Here is an 11,384-nt window from a genome sequence, read left to right as displayed (position 1 = left end):
TCTTCCAGCTCCTTTCTTCTTTCTTGATTTGGTTTATTAAATATGTTTAGTTACACTTCTGGCCAAAAAATAAACCATGCATATTTTGTCGGTATGCAGTGACTTCTGCCATCTACAAATCATTACTTTCGTTATATTCACAGATCTCCTGTTTCATTTTTGAAATATAGGAATCACTGATCACATCCTGTATCTCACTCCCCTGTGACCCAATAGAAACATCATAATATGACTAACACCCCACCCCCCTTTCCACAGCAGGAGTAGATCAGCATATTTTCCTGTAGATGCTGATGAGCCTGGTCATGGTGCTCAATCTTTGGCAATGTCTGCAGCATCTTCTTTCTTTGCAGATAGCCCTCAAGGTCTTTTTTGTTCAATACATTTTATTGATTTTAATGATGAAATCAATACATGGAGAATGAGGAGGGAGAAGAAAAGATCGATCCTCCAACATCCGACAGTTACACGAGGTATACAATAATGTGGCCCATACAGATGCAAATGATAAAGGCGTGAAGTAACAATATACATAGATCCAGTACATAAGAAGCAATAGAAGCAGTTGGTACCTGGTTATGTGGATCATATAGGACTGGGTGAAGTGAACCAGGTGAGACTGTCCGGTGTATACCTTCTGCGAATGTACCAACAAGGCAATAGAGGAAAATGAGAGAAAGATGGAAAGAGAAGGGAGTGGGGGGTAGTAATAGCCCTTGATGTCTACCACTGAAAGTGGGAGCTGTACTGTCTTTATTCAGAAGAGATCCTGGCAGAGGCTACTTGAAAGTGAATTCGGATTGAACGTTGACACCACTGAAGCAGCATGATTTAAGTGTAGGGGTGGGTGGTGAACTCCGCTCCGATGGCAGAGCTTTCAAGGTTTTTTTCCACTTGGTGCTCCGCTTGGAGTGCGGAGTTTGGCAAAAAACGCTGCCGCCCACGTAGCATATCAGAGTTTACCGGTGCCAGCCCCCAGCCCAACCCAAATACATAAATGTATTTCCTACTTTTGTTATTTTAGGGATTTTTCCATTGATCTTTATGAATGGGGAACAGTCTATTCTTTTTCAGTGTTTGGATAAGCCATAGGATAACCTTGTGATTCCATATCACCAAGTGTTCATCCTTGGTAGGGTGGCAACAGTAAAATCGCATGGAAGTAGTTTACTATTCTGGTACTACACTTAACACCTCAATACCCTCTGGGAATTGTAGTCTTGGTATTGTCCAAATGCGCAGTGCGAGCCTAGATGTTACGCAATTTGTAAAAGGGAACTAAAAAGCATAGACTATGTGTCCACTGTGACTAGTGTACCCATCTACAAACCCTGTTGGAGGGCTCTCATTTAAAAAGCAAATTGCACTTTGGGTGTTGTGGTCTTGGGTCACTTTAACCCCTTGGCCGTGGAGGTAATTCCGCCGCGGCGCTGAGGGGGAGGGGGTTCCCACGCAGTGCCGCCATGCTCGTGACGGAACCACTCAGTCACGAGCCACGGGCGCGCTGTGCTTGTGACAGAGTGGTTCTGTCACGGCCCCGCCCGCTCAATAGAACGCGCCGTGCAGGCGCGGAATTCTATTAGCATCGGCGGGGCGGCCGTGACGGAACCACTCCGTCACCAGCACTGTGCGTCCGTGGCTGGTGACGGAGTGGTTCCGTCACCAGCAAAGAGAGGGTTAAAAAAAACATTTCACCCTTTGTCCTGACTTTGATTGTTTGAAATGAAATCTTAGGTTTGGAACTGTGTCTCTGTTGAATCCTGCGAGTTTTGTATTTTTTTAGTATCTAAAAAAAACTGAATTTTGCAAAGAAGCAATCACCTGAATCCAATCTGGACTCTGTCCCCAGAAAAAAGGCACCTCGACTTCTCCTTCAAGCTCAATGTGGCTGATTCACAGAACTAACTTTAAGACAAAATCCTAAACTTACTACTTTTGGTATTCACAGAAGGCATTTAGTAGTAGTAAAGTTAGGATTTTGTCTTAAGTTTGACTTAAGACAAACTTAAGACAAACTTAAGACAAACTTGAGACAAACTTACGACAGACTTAAGACAGACTTAAGACAAACTTAAGACAGACTTAAGACAGACTTAAGACAAACTTCAGACACAATACTAACTTAAGTCTGTCTTAAGTCTGTCTTAAGTTTATCTTAAGTTTGTCTTAAGTCTGTCTTAAGTCCGTCTTAAGTCTATTTTAAGTCTGTCTTAAGTTTGTCTTAAGTCAAACTTAAGACAAAATCCTAACTTTACTACAACTAAATGCCTTCTGTGAATACCAAAAGTAGTACGTTTAGGATTTTGCCTTAAGTTAGTTCTGTGAATCGGGCCCAATGTTTTTGGGGACAGTTAATTACCACAACCAAGGGAAACCTCGGGAAAAGCGTTATGGGTGGGTCGTCCTCTCTCTCTTACTTTATTTGGGGGTCAGAATGGGTAGTATTTCTGGTTCCAGGTTAAAAGAGGCAGCACCAGTGGCGATGCTAGAGAATCAGTTATGTGACATAGTCTTCCCAAGCCGAGGAGGCGGAGGAGGAAGGGTCCCTTCTCTGTCAAACTTAAGACAAAATCCTAACTTTACTACTACTAAATGCCTTCTGTGAATACCAAAAGTAGTAAGTTTAGGATTTTGTCTTAAGTTAGTTCTGTGAATCGGGCCCCACAATTCCATGGAGTTTAATGCAACTTCGCAGAATTCCGCTAAATGCAACTCCGCGAGATCTGACCTCCCCGATTTAAGTACCATCACATCGACATTCTTGCATGAAGTGAAATTCCTTCGTGCAGCACTAACATTTGAATATAATTCATCAATAGAAAGAGTTTTCAATCCAAGTTATATTTAAACTTCATGTGATAATTAGGATACAAGCATGGACATTTTAGAATGCACTCCTTGAAGTTTAAGGTGGATCTGGCAGTGAACAAGTCTCCCACCCAGTAGCACATCTGGGCGGGGTGGGCATTCACGGCGTAGTTTTATAAGATAAAGGACCGCAGTAACTCTGTCCAAACTGGTTTCAAGTTCATGTTAAGGTGGGTCATCTCAAATGTGGATGGTGCCTCAACTTTACATGGCGTCTTCTCAATGACGTCAGACGATATGTCATGGAGTATATGGTCCGACACAATACATTATTTGATCACTTTTTCCAGGATTTCACTGATTTAAGCCAAGTTGGAAATTGGCTAGTAGATTGAAAGGTTATCTGGATTTGCTATGGGTTTCTTCAGAAGGGAGAAATAATTAAATGTTCCAGTGTTCAAGAATATTTCACTTACATTTGGATGACTTTATTACATGTGTGATGTCAGTCACAAGCAAAGAGAACAATAGCTGTAGCAAGTTGTCTTTATCTCTACGTTATCTTTTCTTTTCTTTTCTCTTCTTCCTCCTCCCTCTCCATCGCCCCATCTTACTTGTTCAGCATCTTTCCAGCTAGCATGGGAATTCATGTGAAGTCTTGTCTCACTTGTTCTCCCACAATGAGGTTCTTCTAGGTTATACTTTCCCAAGGTTTTGGGTGTTTGGGAGACTGAAAATGTTGTCAGCCCTTAGATTGGACGAAGGTGATTGCTTGGGAATGCAACAGTGTGAAACAAGACGGCCATGTGGTTCCTGGGGTCGCTTCAACATTTTTAAAAAAAATGTTTTTATTGAGAACATTAGCAGGGCATATGACAGTTAAATGGTACATACATTGGGTATTGCTGAGCATTACAGATGACAGTGACAGTATATTCATTAGTAAAGCCAGAAGACATCATTTAATCTCCGTTGGTACATCTCTGGAACCTCTCCCTCCCCCCCACCCCTTAGTCAGATTCACTCTCTCCATCTAGCATTGGTGGATCACATAAATAACCTCTGAATTCGTTCCAGGCACCCCAAATTCGGTCCCATTTCCGGGGGCATCCACGGTGCAAGTACACCACTCTCTCTGCCATCATAGCCGCATCCAGATCCATGCACCAGTCTTTAAGCGTCGGTACCTCCCTGGACCCCCAATATTTGGCTATATTTAGTATGGCATATAATACACCCACTTCACCCAATCTTCGGCAGGGCGGGTAAGATCGTTTGGCTCACATATGTTTAGCGGGCAGCACTTCGGCTCCAGGACAACTGCTTCAACATTTTTTAATAAGAAAGAAATGTGTGGTATTGACACTCTCCTCTGCCAAAAAAAAGGAACATTTTCTTCAGACACAGAGGACCTTTGGAGACAAAGTGTACCAAAGTGTCTTTAGTGTTCACTAGTAACACGTCCAATCAGACATGGACCAGAGACCTATTTGATGTCAAGCTTTGACAACGCTGGTCAACGCTGGTGTAGATAAAAGTTTACCAGAGTTAGGACATCTTTTGGCATTTCTTATCCCCCAGGCCTATTTAAATCAGATGCAATGAGCAGTTCTATGCTCTTTTTTTGGTAGCTGGAGGTCCTGATTTGTCTCTGTGATGCCAACATCACCGTACACAGAGGTGTTCATTTTAGAGTGTGTTATTTAACACTTTATATTAGTTACCGTCTTCTGCAGAGGGACATCTTAGGTAGGGCAGGAAGCATAAAATCATGTGCCATTGGCACTTCAAAAACAAACTGTGAAGGAAACAGTGGTGTGTAGCATGTACTAATCCAGCTTAAATGACACAAACCGCAAGACGCCTAGACATCGTGAAAACATTCCATTGCCGGACTTTTTCTGCAAAATGACAGATAATAAATATAAACAATTCTGGACTCATTTAAGAAAGATCTACCACATTGTCTAAATCAAGAAATACAACAGTGACTCCATAAAAGTTCAAACTATCACTTAAAACATTGGTCTGTTAGGAAATTTACCTATTTCGCGTTGGCAAAATGTTTGTTTTCCTAAAAGTCTGTTGCATTTTTACCCAAAACTGGTCTTAAAATGTACTAAGTTCCTATAAATTAGCCCCAAACAGCAACACATATCTGTTTAAAAAACACACTTGTGGGACATACATTTTTTTCTTGTAAAATAATTATCTTTCACTGTTTTGAAACACTCTACAGACTACACATCATGAACATCTAAGAAAAACCCTTGGAAAAAACTTTTCCTCCACCACTAAAGTGCACTGAAAATCAAAGGTGCGCAGCTTTTTTTTAATCTGCTCCTTAAAAGGAATGATTTCAACAAACCAGGAAGTGGATACGGTTCCACAGAAAGCAAATTGGAACCAGTGCACCAATGCTGAACTCCAAAGAGGGATACATAGGGCATTTTGATTTTCTGCATTATTTAGATTGCATTGCTTGTTTTGCCCTGGATGAGGTACAGATAGCACTGCCCCCTGAAGAAATGTCCCCCATGGCTCAGTACACACTGTGTCTCACAAATGTCCATGAAATAGTCAATGCTGGCGCCCCCTAGTGGTAGTGGCTGGTCATGTTGCTGATGGAATTGATTGTGCCCAGGTGTGAGGCCGACACAGCGCTGAAGGGTGTTGATGGCTGAAGCCCATGACTGGGGTACAGAGCCGGCGCAGATCCTGTCCAATAGGAAAAGCTGGTGGGGGTCACACCTGAGGTCATCAGGTTCAGCTTGGAAATACCAGAGAATGGCAGAGGGGCTAGGTTGCCTTGGAATTTGTAGAGAGCATGCTCCGTGGCGGCGGTGGTGGGCTGGCACACCTGCGCCAGGCCGTGGAAGTCAAACTTGTAGGCGTAGCGCTTGCCGTGAACCTTGGTCATGATACTTTTGTCATAGTAGTAACGCAAAGCCCGGCTCAACTTGTCATAGTTCATGTTGGGTTTGCTCTTGCGTTCGCCCCAGCGGCGTGCCACCTCGTCGGGGTCAGTCAGCTTGAACTCGCCGTTTGTGCCCTCCCATGTGATGCAGTTCATGTTGGCGCGATCAGAGAGGAGCTCTAGCAGGAACTGCCACAACTGGATCTGACCACTTCCTGCATAGAGAGAGAAGAGTTACATTGCTTTATGTAGGACTATGTATACCTGGGTGTCGAAGGACTGCAAAAGTTACACAACATCAGGGGGTGGTGGGTACTAGGGAGGACTTTAGATTGGAAACAGAGAAGAGGGAGGAAGAGGAGAGCTCAGTCTGATGGGCTGGGTGAGGCGACACTCCTTGCTAGCCAGTGCTTGTGTTTTTAACAGAGCCACAAATGCATGGGAGAGAGAAATAGAGGAGCGGTGCGGATGCATTCAGATGGGATCTGTTATTGGTCTTTGTCAAGGTTCTTAGGTTTAGGTCTCTTAAAAATTAAAGTTTTACTGGTAAAGTTTGGTGATGTTCACAACTTTTGCACATTTGAAAATTGAAGCATCAAGATGTTCCTTCACAAGTAATTTCTGTGGGAGAACACTTACCCTACCAGAAGATTTTGCTTGTTTTCACCACAAAAAATCTCCCTTTAGCAGATTTTCAAGTTTGTGAAGCGCCACTACATTAAGGAATCTAAATTAAATTATCGTATTTTACAATCCAACAAATTTGAAAGGGTGTTGAAAATTTGCATTATTTTCTTTCACTTTCACACAAAATTATGCATAATTAAGCAAAAAGCAATCTATAATTTTGAGAAATATTTTAAAGTGAAATACGCCTTTCTGTCAATTTTTGACTCAGGGACGCAATAAATTCTAAAAAAAAGTGCTAAAACCAAAAGGGCTATAAACAACATCGAGTAATGGCATAGGTTTAGGAATTTTGCATAACAAGAGTAATGCAAAATTACCAAAATGACGCTAATTATGTTGTCATTCAGCCCCGATCCGTGCAGGTAACAGCGGTGGGGCTGGTTGGGGGGGGGGTGGGGGGGCTGTAGTGTCCCAGAGTGGGCCTGCTGGACAGAGGTACAGGGACACACGCATTCAAGGTGGTGGTTAGTTACACACTGACCACGCCCAGGGCTCTGGGCTATTTATTCAACACAGGCGCGCTGCCGCGCTCACGTAAGGGGGAAACCAAGACCCTGCACGTCCCAGGGGGGGAACACACAGGAATAGGTGGGAGGGGGCGTGGGCTGCAGTGGTACGCCCCACTGGCAGCAACACTACATTCCTCCTTTACCTAGGGATAAAAACAGAAGTATACAAAACATTCAAAATGTTCAAAGTCTATCTCTCCAAAGTCTATCCGGTCAGCGACCGTGTTGAGGCATGGGGCGGTGACATCCATGTGATAGTTCACCAACTGTCTCTGGTACAGTCTCTGATCAACAGGCAACATGATATAACACTTTAACTGCAAAAACAGAACAGTCTTACTTCAGATCTCGGCGGGGTCAGCCATCTCGATCACTTCAGCGCCAGCACTGTGCCATGAAGTCGCGATACCTCTGGGAAGGCTTTGGGCACGGACGTAGGCTGTATCTTGTCTGGCTTCGACTCTCCCCGGAGGCTGCAGGTGATCCTTCCGAGTCTCTGATTTCCGGAGCAGTGGAGTCTTCCACGGGTCTCTGCGTGACCTGGATGCCCGGGGCACTGTCCACTACTTGGCTTGCTGCAGTGCTGATATCCTCGGAACTTGAGGGCCGCTGAGGAGTGGTCGGGTACCACTCATCCTGGTCATAGTCTATGTTCTCCTCAGGCACTTGCTTGAAAAACGAGATATTTCTGGTGACAGACTCGCCGTTCCTGGTAGCTGTGATCATAGTTCCATTTACTTCCGTCACTGTCCATGGGTCAAGTTCAAAAGGCATGCGGAATTTCCCTCCGGGGTGACGGTCCTTCACTAGGACCCTATCTCCGACTTGAATTGGACTGTCCACTGCTCGCCGTCGTCGGGACGCTTCTTGATTGGTTTTGGTGCGCTGTTCCATGGACCGGTTCTTTGGGTGCGGGGCACGTTCCCACGCATGGTGGTGCGGGATGGTGTCTACTACGACTCTATTGAAAGAGAGTCGGCTTGGAGAGACTCCTGTAGTGCAATGTGGGGTCAAACGATACTCTCTGAGGAACTGGTAGATTGCAAGCTCCAGACATTGGCCGTCTGCGACCGCAATTTGTATGGTCTTGTTCAAAGTCCTCATTAGGCGTTCGACCTCTCCATTTGCCTGAGGCCACCTGGGCGTGATCCGTCTGTGCTTGATGCCTTGGCCGTGGAGGTACTCCGTGAATTCGCTGCCGTTAAAGGGTGGTCCATTATCGGTGCGGATTTCTTTCACAAGCCCATGGGTGGCCAGTATCTTTTCGAATTTTGGTATCACTTCCCACGTTGCGGTTGACGACACAATCTCTACTTCCGGGTATCGGGAGAAGTCATCCACCACTACGAGCATGTACTTGCCCCCAGGGAGGCTACCGAAGTCCGCACTCACTCTTACCCACGGGGATGTGGGGCCATCCTCGGTCACTATTGGCGCCGGAGGGTTTGGGAGGCTTGTCGCTAGACACACTGGACACCTGTGGATCACTTCTTCCACTGCTTTGTCTAGCCCCGGAAACCACACTTTGCTTCGGAGCCTGTTCTTGGATTTGACGATGCCTTGGTGCGATCCGTGTGCTAGGACCGCGGCTTGTTGGGTCAAACTGCTGGGCAGCACTAGGCGAGGGCCTCGCAGGAGGCACCCTTCTGTGGATACGGACAGTTCGTGCCGAACTTGATACAGGGCCTTCAGGACGGCTTGGGCATCTGATGTGCGGAATGATGCAGGGCTCTGGAGCGCTTTCCAGTCTCCACTCTCTATGGCATGGATCGCGATCTGGAGGCAATCATCGTCCTTGGTGGCACTTGACACCTCGTCCAGAGACATGGGACGTGGTCTTGACCTTTCGACGATCAGTCGGACGTATTCCTCGGTGTCTGCTGCTTCAGCTGCCTCTGCCTCAGAAACAGGTCGGGCATGTCTCGACAAGTAGTCCGCAGGATTGCGCGAGCCTGGCCGGTACTCCACTGTGAATTGGAACTCCTGCAACTGCAGCACCCACTTCTCGATCCGTGGGGGAGGGCGAGAGGAAGAGCCTTGGAAGAGGGGTATCAGAGGCTTGTGATCAGTGACTACTGAGAAGGGATGTCCATAGAGGTAAATGTGGAAATGGCGGCACCCCCACAGGATTGCGATGGCCTCCCGCTCTATTTGGGAGTAGCGTTGTTCGGTGGGTGTGAGGGTGCGGCTGGCGTACGCAACAGGGGCCCACTCCCCACATGGTTGACGCTGTGACAGGACGGCGCCCAGGCCGGTGGGGCTGGCGTCTACAAGCAGTTGGGATTCATTCTGAGGGTTGAAGTATACCAGCGTCGTGTCGGCTGAGAGAGCTGCTTTCGTGTTCACAAACGACTCCTGTTGGTCCGGACCCCACGTCCAGGCAGTGTTGGACTTCGTGAGATCCCGGAGTGGTCCAGTTAGGTCAGACAGGTCCTTTATGAAACGCCCGCAGTAGGTCACCATGCCTAAGAAGCTGCGGACTGCGGTTACTGAGGTGGGTGCGGGCGCGTTGTGGATGTCTTGTACTTTCTCCGGGTCTGGGCCTACTCCTTGATCGGAGAACTTGTACCCGAAGAAACTTATGTCTCTCCGCAGGAACTCGCACTTGTCCTTGTGAAGAGTCAGCCCTCTCTCCTTCAGGCGGTCGAATACTGCGTGGACGCGCCGGATGTGCTCATCTAAAGTTGGGGCATGCACCAGGATGTCGTCACTCACGTTTAGCACCCCGTCGAGGCCTTGAAGGACATTGTGGATAATGTTCTGAAACACTTCGGCGGCGCTGGAGATGCCGAAATTGAGCCTCGTGTACCTCCACAAGCCAGCATGTGTGGAGAACGTTGTGATTGGGCGCGAGTCTGGGTGAAGCGGGATCTGGTGGTATCCCGATCTCAGGTCCATTTTGGAGAACCACTTGGACCCGGCGAGTTCCCCAATGATGTCGTCAATGGTCGGCGTCAGGTGACGTTCCCTCTTGATGGCCAGGTTGGGAAGTCGCATATCCACACATATCCGTACTGCATCGGGCTGCTTCGGCTTCTTCGCCACCACGATGGGGGACACCCACGGGGTGGGCCCAGTCACTCGTTCGATGATTCCTGCTTGTTCTAACATTCTCAGCTCGGCTTCTATCTTGGGTCTGAGGTGGAACGCAATCCGCCTGTGTCGCAGAGCAACAGGGGCTACGGATTGGTCAATGTGGAGCTGGACAGGAGGCCCACGGAGGAATCCGATGCCCTCGAACAGCGAGGAGTGTTCGGTGACCAGATGGTCTAGGCTTTGGGCTTGCACGGTAAGGGCAAAGTGGATGAGTCCGAGTTCACGTGCCGTCTTGCAGCCAAGGAGGAATCCAGACCCTTCTTGGGACACATAGACTTTCGTCTGTAGTTGCCTGGCGTCGTGGGAGACGGTTGTTCTGAATACCCCGCACAGGCGTAGGGGCCGCCGAGTCCCATAGGCAAACACCTGCACTCTGGTGGGGTGAAGGGCGGGAGCGTCCACTAGGTCCCGGTACACGCTGGCCGCCATGAGGTTTATCGTAGCACCGGTGTCGATGAGGGCTCTGATTGCTTGGTCATGGACTTGGACAGTGCACATCGGCTCGGATGATGATGCGGCAGTCAGGGTGTTGAGCATGCGCACCACATGGACAGACGCGGCATCTTCTTCGTCGTCGTCCATGTCGCTGCTGGGTGACGTGTCTGGGAGCGGCGCCACCTGTCGCGCCCTCCTGGGTGGGCCGCTGGGCTTCTTCCGTTGAGACGACATACAGACACTCGCAAAATGGTTGGCTTTGCCGCACGCACTGCAGAATTTACCTTGAGCAGGGCAGGCTCCTTTGTGCGGAGTGGCGCCACCACACCACATGCAGGGTCGATCCCGGGTGGACTGTGATTGCTGGGACTGAGCGGGCTTCTGAGGTCTCGGCCTGCTATCCTGTCGTTGTGTCTTGAGTGCGCACACGGGTTCTGATTTGATCTTGACAGCAGGACCTGGCTCCATGTGGGCCGCTCGGGCTTTGGAGAGCTCCTTGGACCGTCCTAGAGTGAGGATGTCGTGCATGGGCATGGCATCTGTTTCGAGGACTCTCTCTCTCAGTTTCAGTGATGCGCACCCTTGAATGAACTGGGCGTGAATTTCGTCTTCAGCGTCCGGGAGTGTACACGTGCTCGCCAATTTCTTCAGACGCGCGTAGAATACATCGACAGACTCTTCCGGGAGTTGGCGCGCTTGTCGGAGCAGGAAGCGTTCGTAGTCTGCGCTGGTGAAAGGTTCGAAATACCTGGTGATGGCATCACGCAGGGTGGCGTACATGTGTGGCGGGTCGCCTTCCGTGATGTCTTTAGAGATGTCGTGGATAGCCTCTCCTCCTAGGTGCAGGAGCATTGCTCGGCGTCTCCCCACTGCGATGTCTGCTGCAATAAAGTAGGTCTCCAAACGTTCAACCCACTTTTTCCACCGAG

At 48.2% G+C, this 11,384-nt stretch overlaps 1 protein-coding gene across 1 annotated transcript in view; it reads right to left on the bottom strand.

Annotated features, from left to right (window-relative positions):
• Positions 1-5,282: 5,282 nt before the first annotated feature.
• The window catches only part of FEV (FEV transcription factor, ETS family member), a 44,775-nt gene continuing 38,673 nt past the window's right edge, over positions 5,283-11,384 (bottom strand). Inside the window, exon 3 of the mRNA XM_078683512.1 lies at positions 5,283-5,940. Coding sequence (XP_078539638.1) covers positions 5,405-5,940 — 536 coding nt within the window. The 3' untranslated portion in view covers positions 5,283-5,404. The remainder of the gene's footprint in view (positions 5,941-11,384) is intronic.

The sequence above is a fragment of the Lissotriton helveticus genome, chromosome 3_1, assembly GCF_964261635.1.
Source record: "Lissotriton helveticus chromosome 3_1, aLisHel1.1, whole genome shotgun sequence".
Taxonomy (NCBI): Eukaryota; Metazoa; Chordata; class Amphibia; order Caudata; family Salamandridae; genus Lissotriton; species Lissotriton helveticus.
Note: the sequence above shows the minus strand (reverse complement) of the source record. Positions and strands in the feature narration are given on the sequence as shown.